At 42.3% G+C, this 21,520-nt stretch overlaps 1 protein-coding gene across 1 annotated transcript in view; it reads right to left on the bottom strand.

Moving 5' to 3' along the window:
* Window positions 1–4,551: 4,551 nt before the first annotated feature.
* The window catches only part of Cog6 (component of oligomeric golgi complex 6), a 38,948-nt gene continuing 21,979 nt past the window's right edge, over window positions 4,552–21,520 (bottom strand). Inside the window, exons 13-19 of the mRNA XM_038347797.1 lie at window positions 20,541–20,658; window positions 17,489–17,620; window positions 17,009–17,176; window positions 14,226–14,333; window positions 13,143–13,196; window positions 10,514–10,593; window positions 4,552–5,621 (exon numbers count right to left, since the gene is read on the bottom strand). Coding sequence (XP_038203725.1) covers window positions 5,474–5,621; window positions 10,514–10,593; window positions 13,143–13,196; window positions 14,226–14,333; window positions 17,009–17,176; window positions 17,489–17,620; window positions 20,541–20,658 — 808 coding nt within the window. The 3' untranslated portion in view covers window positions 4,552–5,473. The remainder of the gene's footprint in view (window positions 5,622–10,513; window positions 10,594–13,142; window positions 13,197–14,225; window positions 14,334–17,008; window positions 17,177–17,488; window positions 17,621–20,540; window positions 20,659–21,520) is intronic.

The raw sequence follows: 21,520 nt of genomic DNA, 5'->3' as shown, positions 1-21,520 counted from the left end.
TGACCCAGAGAGGAGAGGCAGGGCAATTGTCTGAGCCATCTGCCTCACTTCCTTCTTCCTGTTCTGTCTACTCCACCCACCTAAATCCTGCCCTATCAAAAAGCCAAGGCAGTTTCTTTATTAACCAATGAGAGTCCTCCATCAGGCCTTGAAACCAGATACACACAAATAACAGAAACGTTTATGTATTTCTGTGCTACTCACACACACACTCACACAAATAATAATCAAAGAAAAAGAGGCTACCAACATGAGTGGGGAGGATGTGGGAAGGGTTTGAGAGCAGGGAGCTGAGAAGAAGCTGCAGGGAGGAAATGGAGGGAGACGCGGTATAATTCTATTTTAACTAAAATATATTTTAAAAATTAAAAGTAAATAGAATTAAAAAAGATAATGAAGATATAACATATAAAGATAGATGTATGTAGGTAAACTTAGATGGAATTACAGATTAACATGTTAAAGGTCATATATAAATAAAATATCACTGCAGGACAATCTTTAGATATCAATTATCAGGTTTCATTTTGACAAGGTGGAAAAGAAAAGACCAAATAAAATAAAGTAGAAAGAAGAAAATATTGAAGACAGAGCAAAAACAAATGGAATAAAAAGAAAACAAGAAAAAGAAACATCTAAGATCATCCCTTTAAAATGGCGAACCTAAAATAAAAAGTCTCCAGCTACATTACCAGGGAACAGGATGACGGGCAGAACACCCACGACACTTAATCTGGATGGAGTCACACCTTGAAATGAAATTTACCAAATTGGACACAAAAAGAAATGAGGCCTCAAGAGTCTAAATAAGTACTAAAAGACACAGTATGTAAACTGCAACTTCCAAAAATATAAATGTATATATAGAAAACCCAATTCAGAGGACACAGTGTCAGCGAGGAAGGGGCCTGGATGAAGTACAGTCAACAGGTACAAGTCAACCTCATTTCATTGTACGATGTAATATAAATTCATGATATCCATACTAAAGAACTGTAGCATAGAAATAAAAATACAAAGTTTTGTTTATCCTGTAAGGGGAGAGTTATCAAAAACTGTTTGGAAGACAGTAAGTCCACCAATTAGGAAATATTGATATATTATGATTTTGATGATCAGAAATAAATGAGTTCAAAAATACATAAGTGCATAATTCATGCTAATACATAAGTAAATTGCTTTTCTGGTAGAAGAGCTATAACGTTTATATGAAATATAAAATCTCTGAAAATTTTAGAGTAGCTCAGTTCACTGTTTTTAAATATACAGTTCTAAACACTTTGCCAGAAAGTTACATATCCCCGAAGTGAGCAAATTTTTTATATGATATGATACATTTGATCCTGTCTAAAATTCCCTCCAGTTCAGCTCAGTTTATAAGCTTAGTATTATGATGAGCTTTTAGTTATTTTCACAGCAGATGCTTTTTAATATTCACTGGCATTAATGCTAGCTGGATTTGATAGTTTGGCATGCTATTATTAATGCAACTTTTACCCCAGTTTCTCAGCTAACATGATAATTTTATATTTGGACCTATATTATTGCATCTGTTTTCAAAAGTAATTTGAGGATTAAAGTATTTTCATAAACATATGACTGATAATCATACTTAAATACAATTAGCACCTCCAAGTGGCCATATGTAGGTCTGGCTACACTATCTAAAAAGCATATTTAACTTAAAAAATGGCCTGGGGAGATGGATCGGTTGTTGAAGGAACATCTGAAGCAAGCATGAGGAATTGAACTTGGATCCCATCATCCATGTAAAAAGTCAGGTCCAGGGTCCTGCAATCCACAATCCTATTGCTAAAGCGGCATTAGGAGAATCCTTGGGTCTTTCTGGCCAGCCAGTCAAGCTATACTAATGAGCTCCAAGTTGTGAGAGACCCTCCTACAAAATAAGATAGTCACAGAGGCCTGATTTCACCTCTGGCTTTGGAAGGCTGTGCACACACCTGTACCCCCTTCCACACACGAGAAAAATAACTTCTTTGCAAGAAGTCAGTATTATTGACTTTTCGTTCTACTCAAGAATTCAGTGTCCACTGTTTAGAAAAGATAAATATTCCTGACTCAATTGATAACACTCCACTGACATGCTCAGGAAAACATGCCTTACTTACTCTCTGCTTCCAAATAGGCTGCTGGGTGGTGGTGTTTCTAAATCTCAAAATCACTTCAGATCGTAATATTTGAGTTTAAGATATGCAAACTGGCATATTTTCACTTTCTGTTAACTCTTTTTTATTTTTTAAATCAAAATGTGTCAAAAGTTTAAATTTACCAAACGGTAAATTCAAAGAGTAAAACGCAGTAGTTTGATAGAATAGTCAATATTACGACTCCATCACCCCTAACTGCAGAGTCTTTCTGCATTCCTCCAAAGGGACCTGCCTGCCATAGTCAGTTCCCACTGCCTTATCCCTCAGTCCCTGCAAGCTGCTAAGCCCTTAGCACCCGCACACCTCACACACGAGTCAAGCTAGATGGTGCCTTTTGTGCTGACTTTCTGTCAAGCCTCGGCTACACTGCAGCATGTATCAAAATTTCACTCTTTTCTAAAATGGGTAAATGACATTGATGAACTTTTGGATCCTATCCACTTGGGGTGGTTATAAATGCTGCCTTAAATGTTTCCAGAAAAGTTGTGTGTAGATGTGCTTTTCTAATTACCTTGGCATATTGGATTGCTAAGTCAGATAGTGATCCTCTTTAATTTTTTTAAAAAGCCATTACGTTATTTTCCACACCCATTTTACACTCTCAGCATCCTGAATAACACAACTACATCCCTCCCACACTATTGCCTTTTAAAAAATGTTAATGTTAGCCAGTTGGTGGTGGCAGTGGAGCACACACCTTTAATCCCAGCACTCAGGAGGTAGAGGCAGGCGGACCTCTGTGAGTTCAAGTCCAGCCTGGTCTACAAAAGCTAGTTCCAGGACAGCTAGGACTGTTCCTCAGAGAAACCCTGTCTCAAAAAACAAAAAAACAAAAAACAAAAAAAAAAAAACAAAAAACAAAAAACTGTTACCCTACTATGTGTGAAATGGCATCCTACTGTGGCTTCAACTTGCACTTCCCTAGTACCTATCAGCATGGAGATCTGTCCACAAGCTTGCTGGCCATTCCTGTGCCTTCTTTTCAGGGGCCATCCTTTGTATCTTCTTTGGGTAAATGCTTACGCAGAATGCACCTATAAAAACTCAGTCATATTGGAGTTGCACATTGTTTTCTGAAGACATGTAGTCTGCACAACAGGCCTTGTCAAACACATAGACAGGGTTTTTCTGTGTAGCTTGGGCTATCCTGGAACTCGCTCTGTAGACCAGGCGAACCTCAAACTCACATAGATTCTCCTGTCTCTGCCTCCTGAAAGCTGAGATTAAAGGTGTGTGCCACCATTCCTGACTTGTTTTGCATTTTCTTTAATTTTTTAATATTAATTCTTTGAGAATTTCATACAATGTATTTTTAAAAAATATTTATTTATTTATTATGTATACAGTTAGCCAGAAGAGGGCACCAGACCTCATTACAAATGGTTGTGAGCCACCATGTGGTTGCTGAGAATTGAATTCAGGACCTTTGGAAGAGCAGGCAATGCTCTTAACTGCTGAGCCATCTCTCCAGCCCCATACAATGTATTTTGATCACATTTATTCCCCTCTCCCTGTTCCCAGGCCCACCTCCACCCCAACCCCAACCCCAACTCATGTTCCCTCTTATTCAAACCCGTATTGTGTTGGCCAACTAATCTTGTGGGATCTTCCCTGGCGTGTGGTAAACACACCAGAGGTCACACTATTAAAGAAAACTGACTTTGCTTCTCCTCAGAAGCTAAAGGCTGAGTGCAGACCTCCCCATCTATGCTGGGATTTTATCTGGTTTGATTTGTACAAGTCTTGCCCTTTAACACACATTTTAAAACATCTAATGAAATTTATTTCCCTTCCCATTGGGTGTGGTGGACAGCAGCAAGTCAAGGCAGCCCATTATCACCAGCACACACTCTACCTTGGTGCTGTGTGGCTGAGTTCTGCTGTCATATGGTTAGGTGGATGGAGTATATTTCCCAACTGGGCACTGCCCGCTTACTCTGGGCTTCTCAGGACAGAACCTCATAGCAGCCCATCCTGGTAGCAGTACACATTGCTCTGAGTACTAATACACTATGGTTGGTTTTGTGTTTATATAAATATTAGGGGCAGTTTGTCCATTTCTGAAAGAAAAAACAAGGCAGATAGAATTTCATAGGGATTGTAATGATCTGGCCACTGGGTGTACTGCCACCTTGAATCTCCAGTTCTGCCCACACAACACTCATTCCCATGCACCACGTCATCTTTAATGAGGTTACAGTTATGCAAATCAACACAGTCCAAGATACAAAGCCCGGCATCAGCAGACCTCGGTGTTGCGTCTGTGCTGCCCTTCCTAACCGTTTCACGAGCTTCTCAGCTTTCTACTGCACCACATCCCACCTGCTGCTTTCCCTCCGCTGTGCAGGACACATTTGTAAGGAGTATAAAATACGACAAAGACTGCTGTTCCAGAAATAGTTTAATATATATTAAGAAAACCAAGTAACAAGAAAATAGATATTTTCTCTTAGCAAACAAAATGCTAAGTGTGTCAATCTTTTTTTCACAGTAGAAATAAATTATGCACAATGTAAGTTCCTGCCTTGTATTATGCTGTTTTGAAAAAATATGCCACATATATTCATTGAAAAGACCAACAAGACAGATTGACACCACAATGGATAACATATAGTTACTTTTGCTCTGAACAACCTTTCTAGTGTGAACACAGAACAGAGATTGTAGGTGGCTAGATTAGGAGCACCTAATTAGGTGCACGAATACCCACCCGGAAAAATGAGGCTTTCCATGTGCAGGCTCTCTGACCTTTCAGCCCAGTGTATATTTAAACACACATACAAATGTCTGCAAGGAACGAGGCTGCAGGCACAAAAGTAAGAGAAAGGAGACAATAGCCTCAACTTTGCTTCTTTCTAACAAACCCTTTGACACTTATATGGGGGGCAGAGAAATGAGCTAGGTTTAAGAAGCAATTCATTGCAAGGAATGCAGAGGAATCTTCCATAAAGGGACATTCATTACCAACAACAGCTGCAGTTTATGTCACATGGTACTTAATCCTGAAATCTTCCCTCTGACTTTTTGCCTCCATCTATAATCCCAAATTAGGGGGACCTTTAAGCTGCTATGTAGAGGCAGCCAATGAACAACAGAACATTACTACCTAGAAAGGAGACAAAGCAGTATAGACTCAAGTCAAAATTGATTTATCTCCATGCGAGCTGAGAATGAAAGAAACTGACCTATAATCTTACATTAAGGAAACTATAATCCCCAAATTTCAAAATAAAGACTCAGATTAAAAACCCAAACCAGCCTTGGTGCTGCCAGGCAGCGGTAATCTGCAGATGCCATCAAGATCATCAGGAGAGCAGCGTCTTCACTTGCTCAGGCGACCTGTGTAGGATGCTCTCCGGATCTTTGTATGCGTTGACGGGATTCATCACGGCTGCATGAACTTCCTCATAGGCTCTGCAGACCAGCTCGGTAGACTGCTTTACAATCTGCTCCCTGTTGATAAGCAAACAAAGTCAGAACATGACATGACCCCAGGGACTCTCAGACCACACATCTGAATGACGTCTGAATGATATGCTTCACCTCCATGCTGAGCAGCTCCTACTGATGGGGGTGAGTAACTACTGTTTACTAAAGTTTTCCTCATTAACATGCAGCCTCCAAAAGTCAGGGGCTGCGTTTCACCCACGGCTTGGCCATCACGACTAAAACAGCACCTCACATACAAAGATTCCTTGACTCAGGGTGGGCTTACATCTTGATGAATCAAGCTAAAAACATGGGAGGAGAAAAAAACATTTAACATCCTTAGCCTACCAAGCAGTGCAACCCAGAATACCTTAAATGTGTTCAGAACACTTAACCTCATCTTAGAGTTGAGTCAAACCATCTGATAAAGGCAGTAAGAAATTATCCTAGTTGTCATACATGTCTATGCAATGAAGCTGCCAATAATAGATGATAATTCTTTAAGCTGTCTTTCTGGGATCTATGTTCTTCTCTATAATAATGCCCAAAATAATTTGTGAGATGATCTACAGACACAAGTCTGTGATTTGTAAGTACAATATGTGGATGGGAGTAGGAGAGGAGTCCATTCCAAGATGTTGGGTCAACAGTACCTGGTTCGGATCTATCCTTATTAAGTTAAAGGAACTTGATAAATTTTCAAAAATTGCAAAATAAGAGCAGAGAGAAGGAAGGCACGTTGAACAAATGCTCTGAACACAGTGCAGTGATGTTAACTTTCTGCTAGGAAGGGGCGGCAGAAGATTGACGGAGAGCAAATAAGGCTCAGCAGTTAAGACTACTTGTTCTGCCATCAAGAGGATCCAGCAGCCATGTAAACTGGCTAGAACTCTAACCCTAAGAGTTACTGAGACAGGAGGAAAAATAAGTTGAGGGATGTGGAGGAAGTAGAGAGAGGAAATAGGAGTGGCTTTGATCAAAACATATATGCATGTATGAAATTTTCAAATTTTAAAGATAATAAAAATGGAGGGAAATGTTATTTTAATAAAAGGTGTAGCCATTCATAAAGTTAGGACACTAACCACCCCATATCCATGTTACCATGAAATCTTGGATTAGTTGACTAAATGGTGTTCTAATCCATCCAAGCTAATTTTCAAAGAGCAGAAAACTCAACTCTTATGTGGATATAAAAATGAACATGTCACAATCCTAATTCAGATCAACAATGAAACTCCTGATGGTAAAGCAGGTCACAGAATACTTCGCTAAACCAGACAACACACACCCAGGGTGGTGTGGCCTTAGGGCATCTGTAGGTTTTGGAAAAGGAAGGCTCAAATAAAACAAGTTATGTCTAAGCAGGCTAATGTGCTTTGGTACAAGGAGAATCATGACCTTTGGGACTTTCTTACCAAGCACCATTACCACTTAACAAATCTACATAGTTTGAGACCTTTAAGTTCCAAAGAGCAGAGCCAAGTAAAGGTTCACCTCTTCCACGGGTCTCTCCTGTAGGCCAGGTCGGCAGTCAATGACACCAAGAGACCAGGCTACTCTCCAAGTCTAGTAACTCCCCAACACATCTCACAGTTAGAAAGAAGCTGACCACACCATGGATCACAAAAAAACAGCATAAACAGGGCTAAATTACCATGAGAAAAATGAGTGAACTGAATCTTAACTTCACATTTTTACTAAAAGGCAGTGCCGTTTGTTTCCTTGTACTTCAGGATGCTGGACACTAAGAACTTGTTTACCCAGTTACAAATGTCAAAATTTCAAAACTCTTAATACAGACCACTACGGAAGTACACAGATAAATCATTCTCATTAAAATCTGCAAATTGGTTGTATTTTAAACAGTTATATACAGCACTGAGCTAGCAAATGAACCGCTTGCTTCTAGAATCAGGGAGCTTGTTAACCAGCACTTAGGATTCTCGTTGCCTAACAACCTGGTGCAACTTCAGCATTACCATAAACCTACTGTTCCTAAAAATAGCTCCTTTCCACACACAGGCTCTGAGATCACTAAGCATGAGCTTTGGCAAGGCACAACCACATGCACACCAGGAGAAGGCATGCCCAGTTAAGGCCTGGGAAGACAATACACTGAAGAATCATGAGTGTTGGTGTGTGCAGCTTTAGCATTGCTGGTTTGGTGTTTATGTAGTTCTGGCTGGCCTGGAACATGTTATTTAGACCAGGATAGCCCGGAGCCCGCAGAGATCTGGGTAACTTGGCCTCCTGTGTGACCATCCCTGGCTCCATAACCACTGTACTCCGTGCACTTCAGTGTTTCTGTCAGACAAATGCTCTAGCACCCTTTATGAACTGATGCTGTTATCACCGGGAAGTGTTTTCTGTTTCTCACGTTAGCACCTCGTCTAATTCCCCTGGTGTTGACACAGCTATCTCAGTGTTATTGTGGTTAGTGCTGCCTGGCTTCTATCGTCCTTTTAATTGTACACTGTCTTCTGCACTCAGGGTGTATGTATTAAGACAGCAGGCACCTGGGCCATGCTTTGTAATTCAGTCTAAGTTATTACTGCTTTTCTATTGGAGCACACTGTCTTCTACATTCTACAGTTACCTGCCAGGCTGCACGTCTGTCAATTGTCTTGCTGTTTTTTCCTGTTTCATTTGCATTTCTCTCCTTCTTTCCTTGTCTGCTTCAGAGACTGCTGCATGGTTTCCTGTGTATCCTCCAACAGCACTGCACACCCTCCTTACAACAGCACACTCCTACTTCCCTTGACATCAGTGGTTCACATGGATTGCGACCTCTTTTGGGGTCAAACAACCCTCTCACAGGGGTCACTTAAGCCCACCAGCAAACACAGACATTTACATTATGATTTATTACAGCAACACAATTACAGTGACCAGACATTTACATTATGATTTATTACAGCAGCACAATTACAGTGACGAGGCAGCTAGAAAATAATTTTATGGTGGGGGTCACCTCAACATGAGGAACCGTATTAAAGCGGCACAGCATCGGGAAGGTTGGGAGCCAATGCTCTAGGCGTTCCCTTAAATGTTCACAATTCACTTTCATGTTTAGCCTGTCTTCATTCTTCATTACTCTGAGGTTACTTTCCTTCATCCTGAAGAATTCCCTTTATTATCTCCTACAGTGCAATATGCTGGTGTTTATGTAGATGGTAAAATGCATTATTTTTGCTATTAGCTTTCAAGGATTTTTTTCCCTTTGGTATAATTTTTGGTTTACTGGGGCTAGGAAATGAAGCCAGGGCTGTAAACACCCCAAGTAAACTCTCTACCACTGAGCTAAGCATCACACATTTCATGTTGACTCTGTAGTTCAGCGTGCTAACAACACCCCACTGTCTTCTAACTGTATTGTTTCCAACACAGAGTCAGCTCCTATGAACACCAACTCGACCCCCTGGCTGCTCTAAGACGAAGCTGTTTACAATCAGCTTTTGATGATCTGACGACAGGATGCCCCATGCATTCTGCTCGGATTGATTTAGCTTATTGGGGATGAGTATTCACATTTGACATGGCATCTGGAGAAAGTTTTTCTTCCATTAAATGTTTTGTTCCAATAACGAGACACTCCTATCACGTATAATTGAGTACACACACATGTATGTGTGCTCGTGAGAGAGAGGTGAGAGGGCTACTTGATCCCACCTCTCAGGTGCTTCCTTCCCTCTTTAGCTGGGTGCTGCTTCCCTCAGGAAGGACGAAGGCTTCATTTTACATACTGGACTTTTCAGGGCTACGTGCAGCAGTCTCAGGGAAGTATCCTTCTTTACTCTCTCAGCATACTGAAGCTTTCCTGTAATCCCTGGACACACTTCCAATACTGCTATAACTATCCGCTAGTTCTGTAAGCATCATCTGTGGGTCTGTTTCTATTAATGGATCTCTTTTCTCCTTTGGGTTCACATTTTCCTGCTCCTAAGCAGTTCTGGGGTGTTTCCCCCAACTGGGGACTCACGCCTCTATGTCCGACACCAGCAGTCATCCTTCAGAAGCCGAGCTGTGTTTGGAAGGTAGCGCACCAAGTTGGAGATTAGTGTGGTATTTAGCGTGAGTCTCCACCAGCCCATCCTTACTTTGAAGGTTTGGGCTGAGGTCTCTAGAATGTTGTCCAGGCTACAGCTGCTTTTCAGCTTAAAGGTCGCCAGTAGTTATTCTTTCACTAATGTTTCTTTTCCTTTTCTTAATTAAAAACCTGTTTCAGTTTTGTTTATATATGTTTAGTTTTGATTATACAGATAATGGATACAAGTGCTATTCAAATCTTCCTTAAATCAAACAAAACAATTCTTTCACTGAATAGCTTTAGATCTACAGAAAACAAGTAAGATGCAAAGTAGTCCATAACACAGTTATCCACATTGCCAAGAACGTATGGCATAGTCCACATTATCAACACTGCCTTGACACATTGAAAATATAAAGGAAGTTGCTATCATGTCTATATAACTCCAATTGTAGTCACAGCAATTTAAAATCATTAGCAAAAAAGATGCTGCGGGAGCTCCTTTGGCCAATAGCCTTTAAGATACCAGCCCACTTGAGAGTGGTCTCTTATACTATAAATGCAGCTGTAAAGCCTGAGCTGGCTCTCGCTTCGGGCTGCTAGACTCTGTTCCTGTTCCCCATCCGTGCAGAGGACTGTGATCTAGGACAGTGATCTCCTCTAAATAAATAACCTTTATTGTATGTAATTCTGAACTTCCACCATCAAAAGATTACATATTAATGAGGAGGAGGAAAATACAAGTAAGGGGTAAGTATAGCCAAGGTTAATTCCCTGGGGTGCAAAGGCAGGGAAACACTGAAAACTAGCTCTTCAAAGGCAATGCCTGTCTGAAAAGGAGAACCACCCATTGTTTCTCTCCCACCTCCCTCTGAGCAGCACTTACTTCACTGTGGCGCTGAGGAGGAAGTTCAGCTGTGGCATCAGCAGGTGGTCTGGGGCTGAGAGGTAGCGGTCAAACTGAGCCTGAGGGAAGAATGAGCGAGAGAAGACCTGCTAAGGAGCCACTGAACAGCCACTTCTGAGGAGGGTTAAAACTTCAGACCCCGCCCCCAAACACAACTGTCTAGGGAGTTTTGTTCAAATGAGCACTTCCTATAACAGAAACACCCTAAAACTGCCTATATTAACTTATATTAACTTATATATTAACTTATATTAACTTATAGGGATAGCGGGTAGTCAAAGAGTGTGTGTGCAAGTTACTGTGTGCACGTGTTTGTGGGTGCCTGTGTACACATGTGCATGTGTATACAGAGGATGGAGGGCAAGGTTGGGCGTTGTTCTTCAGGGACCATTCATCTTTTCCCTCCAAGACACTGTCTCTAGTAGCCTAGAATGTGCCAAGTGGGCTAGAATGGCCAGTGAGCCCTGTGGGTCCTCTCTCTCCCCCTCCTCCTCCCAGCACTGGGATTACAGGCATGTACCACCATACCTGGCTTTTTTTTTTTTAAAAAAATTTATTTATTTATTTATTTATTTATTATGCATACAATATTCTATCTGTGTGTATGTCTGTAGACCAGAAGAGGGCAGCAGACCTCATTTACAGATGGTTGTGAGCCACCATGTGGTTGCCGGGAATTGAACTCAGGACCTTTGGAAGAGCAGGCAATGCTCTTAACCACTGAGCCATCTCTCCAGCCCCATACCTGGCTTTTTAAGTGGGTTCTGGGAACCAACCCGGGCTCTCAGGCTTATGGGGCAAGCACGTCACTGACCAAGCCAACCCCAATCTTACAAACAAATTCCTAAGAAAGTTGTTTCTTTTTTTTAAAAGTAAATCCGAAATTCATTCATTGTCATCAGAAATTTTAAAGATGAAATCTCCTCTGAGATTCCAGTTTGCTAGTACAATTTACACTCGGTGTATATGCTATGACTGTTACTTCTCCGTGGGATCTTTCACCATGATGCAATGTACCCTATCCATCTCACTTTGGGTTCTAAACCATAGGGTCTAACAGCAACGCTGCCAGTTCTGCTGTCTCTCCTGCATGGCTGTTATTTTACAAGCCTTTAGTTACTTTTAGTTCTGGTGGCTGTGATGGTTAATTTCAATTGTCTATTTGGCAGGACCTGGAATCACCTGGAATCTCAATGATGAACTATCGAAATTAGGTTAGGCTATGGGCATGAGAAAGTTTCTCAATTGGATTAACTGTGAGAAGATCCACACTAAGGCTGGTGGGGTGGGGCCACACGAACTGCAGAGACGAGCTGGATGTGTATGCATCCACTGATCTCTTCTTCTGACTATGGCCTGCAGTGGCCAGCTGCTTCAAAACCCCATCAGGACGGATAGACCCTTAACCATTAGTTAAAGCAAACTCTTTCTTCCTTAACTTGATTTCATCAGAGTATTCGATCACAGCAACAGGAAAAAGAACTAAGACAGTAATATGTAGGGCATCTCTGCTATCAGAATTATCCAGTAGAGGCCGTTCACTTTGTTAGGGATTATCTGAAGAGTGCAGGGCAGATGGGAACTGCAGGAGGCAGGCCCCAGGCTCCGGAAGCTGACTTCCTCAATGAACAAGTAAGTAGTTACAGCAGGAGAAGCGCTGTGAAACCTGCAGGAGTCATCTCAGGAGTGACAGGGTTATGTGACTTTCACGTCACGCTATGGGGAGATATGCACATAACATAATGCATATCTATGATGCAGGCACAGAACAAACATAGTACAGAAGACCAGGCTACATGAAGTGGTGCTCATACTGAAAGGAAGGAGTAGGGTGTGTGTGTGTGTGTTTGTGTGTGTGCGTACGCATGAGTGTATGTATATGTTTGGAAAGTATACATGAATATATAGGTGTGTTAATGACTATGTAAATTTGAGTCTCTTTGAGTGTGTATAAATATGTATGAGTACATGTGTGTATCATGCATGAGACTGTAACTATATGTTTGTCAGTGTGTGTATGAGTATGAATGTGTATCAGTGTAAATGTGCTTATGTGTGTCCTATGCGAATGTGTATCAGTGAGTCTATGTATGAGTGTGTTCATGTGTGTGAGGCCTGAGCACTGGACGGTGTACATGCCAGGAAAGCATTCTACCACTGCTGCAATTGTTTCCTCAAAACAAAAGCCTAAGCTAAAGGCTTTGTGACTCTCGTGCTGAAAGTAAAATGCTATTCTAAAACAGGAATCCGAGTTCAGTTAGCATCTCAGAAAGAACAAAAAAATCAAGAAACAAAGACAGGCGTTTAAGCCAGGAATCCCAGCCAGAGAAACCTGCAGCTCACAGCCCAACCCCACATGTGCCACCAGTCCTGTGTCCCCATCAGATCAGGAGCCGAGCTCTGAAGGTGAGGAACTGCAGCACTGCAGCACTGTCGTCTTCATCAGGGCTGAGGGAGAGGACAAAAGGCACACCCTGGGCAGGGCTGATAGAAGGGGCCGACACAGAGATGCAGGGCACATCATCACCCAGGACGTTGTCACTGCACAGTGAGCCACGCCAGTGGCGCCTAAGGACATCCACCTTGAAAGGGTTTGTGATGCACTCACCATTGCAGCCTTCAGTGCCACCGAGTCTAGGTTGGGCAAACTGGCTAAAGAACCCTACAAAAAAGTTATAAAAACGGTCTGTTAGAAGATTGTCCCCTTTCAGAAAAATCACGTAGTTGCTTCCAGAGAAGAGTTTGCTCTTCACTGCAGTAAGAGTAGGGCCATAAATGAGGAGAAAAACCACATTTATCAACAAGGTTCCACACTTGAGATTTACTCAAGCAAGAAAAGCAAGCGACATAGCACTTGGAAGACGCTGGTGAGGTGTGGGGACCACGGTGGTTGAGGGAGCAGACAACGTGAGGAACTGGCTCCCCTGTCAATCCGCTACAGCAGCACAGAAGGGCGGAAGCTGTGAGTTCTTTGCTTTCTGAGGCAGCTTACTTTTTGGTTTGCTCCGCATTTATGGCCCTCCTCTTACTGCGGTTAAGAGAAAACACCTTTCTTTGGAAGCATCTACATGAGTTTCTGAACTCGGGCAATCTTTTAATCTTACTCTGTCTTAGGGTTTCCCACCTCTCCAGGACCCCTTACTATTGGGGTTCTGTAAGATCATAAGCCCAGAACACTTTCCTTCATGATCTGCTAAACTAGATGGAGGATAATTTTACTTGCATAGTAATTTATTTATTCATTCAGTTGAAGGTGAAATGGGACTTTAAAAATTCACCTGCAAAGCTAGGTGGTAGAAGTGCACACCTTTAATCCCAGCACTTGGGAGGCAAAGACAGGCAGATCTCTGTGAGTTCAAGGCCAGCTTGGTTTACAGAGCAAGTTCCAGACAGGCTCCAAAGTCACACAGAGAAACCCTGTCTTAAGAAAAAAAAATCACCAGTATGAACGTCTCATGCACTTTATAATACTCATTTCTGTGTAGTTACATCTTGTGACCGTAATTCCTAAATATCGTCATTACTCCTAACCAAGAATTATCTGCATTTTCAGGCACTGTCCTGACCCATGACAGACATTGATTAGGCAGGCCTGTCTCAGCAGAGGACATGAACAGAGAGAGCTGCTAGGCAGTGGCAGAGCCAAGACTAAAATCTACAGTCCATCCCTAGAGGCCACCCGAGTGCTCACCTGCTCAGGTTTATGTTGCTGTACAGTATTGTAAATGTAGCTCAGGCCAACTCGAGTCAAAACGTAAGACGCTTGCTCATTTATGAGAGTGTCCAAATGGGCTTCAATCTAAAATAAACACAGAAGAAAAAGCACTGTAGAAGAGAACCAAGGGAGACACAGTAAAGGAAGAGCATGCCGGGGCTGTCGTCACAGCCTTGTCTTGCTGTGGCCCAGATTATGGGACCAAGGCAGCCTCCACAACAGATTTTTCTTCCCGCTGTGACTTAAGAAGTTACAACTAAAGAGGATTCTAAGACGGGCCACCAGCTAAGGAACATGGATTGTTTCTCAGCTATTTTAAAGCAGAACTCAAACAAAAGTCACAACAACAGTGTAAAATAAATTACTTGGGGATAAGAAGGGCTTGAAGGCTGCATTCTGAGCCTCCCCTCCACTCCCTGAGGAGCCCCATTTCTCAAGAACCCTGATGGGACCTGGCCCTGCAGCTGAGGATTGGGACCCCTGAAGGAAAGCACTCCAACAGGAAGCAGCTGCTCCTTCCATCTGCCTGGTCCTCCCCACTCACACCACAGAGTGCCCCCAGTTTAACCAGTTTTCTTGCCAGTGACACAGAGCACCCCCAACTCTTTCTGTTGCCACAGGAAAGTCGCCTAGTTCAAGTGACTCCAACACCTGTATTCCTCCCACAAAGAAGCCCGCCACATTGTTCTTTTTAATGAAAATACCCAAGGAAGTACAATTAAGAGTCCTTATTTCTTGGATTTATGGAAAACCAAATATTAGTAATAATTATATTAATCTGCTCAAATACAAGCATTTAATGAAAGTGAGAAGGAAACTAGTTGATGCTAACAACCAAATTAGTGAACTGAAGGGAAAATAGAAGAGAGAGAAAGTATCAAAGAAACATGCTAAAGAGACAGAATAAATCAGAGAACAGATTCATAACATAAAGTAAAACAAAGATAGGAGCTGCAGAACATAAGACAGTAACACACAGAGAAATTATTTAAAAAAAAATTAATGAGTAAATGAAAGATTTGAATCTCCAAAATGAAATGGCTCTCAAGTTGTCTAAGATGGCAATAATAAGAGAAACACCTAAAATATTCTGGGGAAGTACCTGAGCCCAAAGGAAGATCCTTACAGGCCTCTAGGTGGACAGAGCCAGCCTGTTCCAGCAGGAGACTCAGAGTTCCCTGGTGTTACCAGCCACGCTGGGGAAAGCTGAGGGTGAGCGGGCGGTCAGGGAGATGACGCCTGGGCATCTGGAACCCACGGCCTAACAACATAAGCTGTGTCTCTGGACTCTGAGGAGCCATGGCTTCTAGCACAGCCCTTGCCTGTCTCTAATGTGTGTGTGAAGAGTCCAGCTGACACATGAGATGTGGGTGGGGAGAGAACAGACCCTGGACACACTAGCAAACTCCAATGAACAGATACGGGATGTGGTGCTGGCAGGAAACCTGCAGAACACTGCAGACAAACATCACACGGCTGACAATGCAGAATGATGGCACTGTAAGTACACACATCTGAACCTTTCAAGAAAAGAGACAAACGGCAGAGATAGCGATAAAAACCATATAACGAAGTTAAGTCCGCCGAAATAAAGTTACTGAAGACAGGAAGTTTAATCACTCTCTCCGACAGGGCTCAGCTAGCACAGTATCTGTGCTGACAGCGTTCACCACAGCAGGGGTCTCAATGTTCAACTGCAGTGTGAAGACGAGAAAGCTCGGGGCGAGGCCATCACCCATCTGGATGCTTATGTGTAGGGACCAAGACAGCCTGGGGACCATGAGACAGGAGGAGGAGGGTGTGAGGAAGGTGGGACGCGGAGAGCAGGAGGAGGGACTGAGGGCTGGAGAGGGGGTGGAAGGGCCATGGAGGAAGAGTGAAGGAGACTGAAAAATCAAGTCTCTCTAACATCTTAAGTGGCAGTACAGACAAGTATCTAGAACTACCAAGATAAACTCCAAAAGGAATGAGCATCCAGAGAGACAAATGGGAGCGGTTGGGAACTGTGCCTTTCTACAATAAACTCCAAAATTATTAAGACTTTATGATTACTAATCATTCTCAAATGTTCTCAACTGAATTGGAAATTAGAAAATTTAGATGGATCAAAATCACTCTTCAGAAAAATGCAAGGCTACAAATCAAACTTCATTATACCCACTACCAGTCTTCAGGCTTTTAGTGACAGACATTTGGGGCCTTTTGCTTTAGCCTTGTTCTCCTGAACATTGCCTTTACCAGTACTAGTCAGAACCAGGACCCAAGTATTATGTACCTTATGAATGACTTTGATTTAGCTATCATACAGACTTTTGAGAGACACCAGCTGGCTTATGGGAACAGTGACTGTTAGACCATAGTGTTTTGCCTAATACTGCTTTATACACGGACAGAATATGTCTGGCCTCTGTAACACTTGCTGCACCAGCTACATGGCCTGCAAACTACAATTACAATATAACATGACATCTGCACACAGCACTGAACACTCAAATGAATCAGAGCGCTTTCTCATAGCATTCTATGCTATAATATAATCAAGTTCCTTAACCATTTCACATTGTGGCTTCTTTAAAGCTGAAAATCAAAAGTGTGTGTGTGTGTGTGTGTGTGTGTGTGTGTGTGTGTGTACATCCTTCAGACAAACTGCCTTAAGGAATGATGAAGTCAAGCCATCAACAAGTGTCAAAAGTTAGTAACTTAGAGCTATCACACTGGAAAAGCAGATCATAGAGAAGCCACTTCCTAGCAAAGTTTACCTGAAACTGAAGCATCTCCAGGCGCCTGTCTGTGAATTCAAACAGAGCCAATGTTGTCTTCATCATGTACAGTGAGTTGACCATGAACGTGGCCATGTCAGCTGTGCCTAAATTGCTGGCTGATACCGTACACATCTGGAGGAGAGGATCTAAGACACATGACAAAACCTGTAAATGAAAAGGAAATGAATTCTTATTTCTTAATCAGGATATAAGTCCTGGGGTTATCGCCTTTCAGAATTAAATGCAAAGCTAACTGGAAGACAGCTAACTTATAAAAGTCCATGAGGTCAAGATTTAATAACAAAACCAAATAGCATAAAAATGGGCATCCATTGAATTACCCTTTAAAATCAAGAACTGACTTAATATTGAAGAAACATCAATAGCAAAGGGATTGTCAAAGAATACAGACGCATATGGCAACACCTCACAGAACGTCTAACAGGTGAGCAAGCAAGCAAGGAATTTACAAGCTACCTGCACGAAGTCAGCCTGCCGAGCATCCAAGGGGACAACTGAGGAATCATGTGACGCCAGAACCTCCCGCAGCAAAGTTAGTGTCTGACTGAGGGCAGAGCTGGGTCCAAGGTCAGGTGGTGGGAGCTCAACCTGCACCAGAAGAACAGTTTACCTGCTGCCCAGGTTTTCTTCAGGAAGGTTAAAGCACACAGAGGGCTCATGATAAAAACACACGGGTAACACAGCACATGTCTGATGTACTAAAATCTCTCAACTTATCACCAGTTTATTTTGAAGTATGTTGCTCAGAGTAACAAGGTTTTACCAGCTTGCTCCAGAGTTGTTATTATGACTTTCTACGTTAAAGCTCAAGAATTTATGAGAAAACTCAGTGTTTACTTGAATTGTAGAATTACATTTGTTTTATACTGAACATAACCTGGCTTTATTTTGTTTTTAGCCCAAATTATAAAAATAAAAAAATCCCCACAGCAGCAGTATCACTGAGAACTGCTGTCTCTCTGAAAACCATCTGCTCTTCTGACTTGGCGTCTAGGAAGGGGCTCTTGGCTCCCTTCTCTATCAAGGGCCCCTGGAGAATTCCTTCCAGGTCAACCCATAACCTATGCACTTTGAAAAGTGGTTCACAGAAAACAAGCACCACTAAAATTTTGAGAGATAGGTTTAATCTTCTCACGGCTACATCCTCAGAGAGTCAGAGGGTCTCTGAAGGGCTGAGTGGAATCCTGTATCAGCTGTTGACCTGAGCCTGAGTCACCCTGGGAAGGGAAGCCAGGCCCAATGTCACTGCAGCTCGGAAGGACCACCAGAGGCCCCGTGAACTTCCTTTTCACTAGTAGTTCTTTTTTTTTTTTTTTTTTTTTTTTTTTTTTTTTTTTTTTTTTTTTTTGTTTTTCGAGACAGGGTTTCCCTGTAGTTTCTAGAGCCTGTCCTGGAGCTAGCTCTTGTAGACCAGGCTGGCCTCAAACTCACAGAGATCCACCTGCCTCTGCCTCCCGAGTGCTGGGATTAAAGGTGTGTGCCACCCCGCCTGGCCTAGTATTTCTTTTTAATACAAAAAAGAACTTGCAAGTTTGAGATTCTGCCTAGAAAACCTTAGAAGGGTATCAGAGTACTTTTAACTTTAACAGATATGTATTGTAAATAAAACAAAATTTGGCAATTAGAAGTCTTCACAAGACACGATAGCCTTGTGTTGGACAGAAAAAGAGGAAACTTTCATACATAAAGTTAATGAGTAATTGACATTAGTAGGAATGGCAGAGTGACCTGTAAAAATACTTTCTTTTCTGAAAGAAATATTAACAAGGAAAGTTATGAGACACATGAGCAGACAAGAAAATGTGGTGTATGACAACCAAAGGGAAGGACGGAAACAACGGCGCCACAGACACACTGACTACCAAAGCGCTACAGGTGAACACAGTAACTGCAAGACAACTTTACTATAGGGGTTCGGCAACAGATGTGAGCAGGCACAGAAAGTGGCCACTGAACTTGAAGAGGGGAAGAAAGAAACGGAGTGAAACGAAAATGAACAGAGCCCCATGGGACCAACTTCAGCTTAAAAAAAAAAAAACAAAAAACCAGAGAACAAGGAACAGGAAGCGCCTGAAGAAACAATGGCAGATGACTCCCACCCCCACCCCCAAAAAATCTGCTGAACACTCATCATAATGGTCAAAAAGCTGACTGAATTCCAACATAAATCTGTAGTGGTCTCCATGGAGACAGAGCACAACTCAAAAGAGAGGGGCTGGGGAGATGGCTCAGTGGTGAGGGCCACAGGCCATTCTTTCCTCAGCACCTGGATTCAGCTCCCAGCGCCCACATGGTGGCTCACAACCTTCTGTAACTCACTAAGATTAAACAGCCAATGTATCACCAGAATGCACTAAATATTGCATACGTAAGGGTTGGAAGGAGTAAAACTGCAGCCAACAATTGTATTTCTGGGAGAAGTAGTTTTCAGAATGCAGGAGAACATGATACTATCAAGACAAAAATATTTTTTTAGTAATTTTGTTTATATTTTCTTTTCCTCTTTGTGAATGAAAAGATAACTTCATGAAGAACAAACTACGTGTGATAATACCAGCACAAGAAAGAGGAGAGCTGTAGAGGAGGGGGAAGTAAAGGACGGAATGGAGAGACAGGGGATGAAGACTCGACACACAGAAAACAGAGCAAAAGAAACAAATTCTACTCTCAGGAAGTCATCTGGATGTAAATGGGTTAAACATACTAATTGAAAGGCAAAGATTTGAGGATGAATTATTTTTTAAAAACCATACTCAAACTGCATGTTATCTTTTAACAAGTTCAAAGGAAAAGAACATAAAAAGACATATTTTGCAAATAGCCAAACGAAAGCTAGTATAGTTACACTAACACAAGACAAAACACCAGTAAGACAAAAGCATCACCAGACATAAAGGCCATCTTCTGACAGTAAAAGGATCAACACGTGATGAGGACCACACAGCAGCTATGTCCATAGACGCATCCAGCAAGACAACTCTGAAGCTGACAAAGAACAATTGTTCCTGCTGCAGAGCTCTGCTCAGCTTACAACGCTGGAGCAGACAGGTCTCTCGGGCTTTGTTGTTTGTTTATGCTACATGGAGCTTCTCTACTCACGTTCATAAACGTTCATGTGTGTGACACAGAAGATAAAGCTGTATCATCGGGAGGCGAAACTATGACACTGTCTAGAAAAAGCATCTTGTAAGAGCTCTAGGTTCACACTGTCACAGTGGCTCTCACTTAAACAGAGGACTAAGCTCCTCTTGGTTACACATATTTGGAATGGCACACTCTGCATTGAAAAATGTTTAAGATAGAAACATTTAGAAAACGAGGTAGTGAAACTCACCTTGAGATATTTCTCCAATTAGGATATAGTTATGGTAATCCAGAAAAATGAACTATGACCTGAGGTACACTAAGCTTCCCCAACATGAATTTGAAGGGGAAAAAAAAGTCACTAAAGTCAGAACATGAAAGAAGTCCATTATGGCTGCAGCTCAGGGAAGCTGAACACACCCACCTTGTCCATCAGTTTACTTGCATGCAGACTCAAGCTATTGAAGAATATTTTTTTGCTTAGCAAGTGCATTTCTTCAATTGTCGTCAGTAGAGTAGCTGCACTATTTCCAACGATGCCACTAAAACAAAGAACATTTCATTTCAGACTGGAAAGCAGGAGCTAACACAATTCAGCTCACTGAGCACAGCACTTTAAAAAGAGATCTGGATGTGGAGGCTGGGGAAATGCACAATGAGTAAGACTGCTTGTTTTCTAGCTGGAGGGGCTGAGTGTGACCCCTAGCACACACATAAAGTCATGCCGGCTGCATGTGCCTGGAACCCCAGCACCAGGGGCCCCAGGAGCCCTCTGATCAGTCTAAAAGGCAAGCTGCAGGCCCTCAAGGGAATAAGGCAGACAGTGAGAGAAGTTTCCTGGCATTCTCTGTGCTCCTCATGCACGATGGGCACATGTCACATGCATGCACACATGGGCGAGGGGAGGGGGGGGTACTAGTAGATTGCCTGACCTGGGCTACAATAGTGAGACCTAGCAACAAAACAGATGTATACAGGAGTGTGTGTGTGTGTGTGTGTGTGTGTGTGTGTGTGAGAGAGAGAGAGAGAGAGAGAGAGAGAGAGAGAGAGAGAGAGAGAGAGAGAGAGAGAGAGAGAGAGAGAGATCTACACACTAATCACTCCAGTTTCATATAAAAAGGTCAGTTTCCTTTTCATTTGAGTAAGGAAATTAAAAAGGGAAAAAAAGCACACTAAAGTTTGAGCAGCCATAGTACCAGAATCTGAAATACGAAACTGTACACCCTGTTCAGGAAGCTCTGGGTCTTTCGATGAGTGGTGCGGGACTGTTAAAGGCTTTTCTAACTACTCCCCAAGCCTGGTCCCAAGCATTCCGGGTAAGGTTTAGTTAGCTTGTTCCAGGCTTCCAATATTTCCTAACATATTCTGGCAAGGCTGTGAGTCAGAACTGACATCTGTGACATG

The sequence above is a fragment of the Arvicola amphibius genome, chromosome 11 (genome assembly GCF_903992535.2).
Source record: "Arvicola amphibius chromosome 11, mArvAmp1.2, whole genome shotgun sequence".
Taxonomy (NCBI): Eukaryota; Metazoa; Chordata; class Mammalia; order Rodentia; family Cricetidae; genus Arvicola; species Arvicola amphibius.
This window is presented reverse-complemented; position numbering and strand designations above follow the sequence as displayed.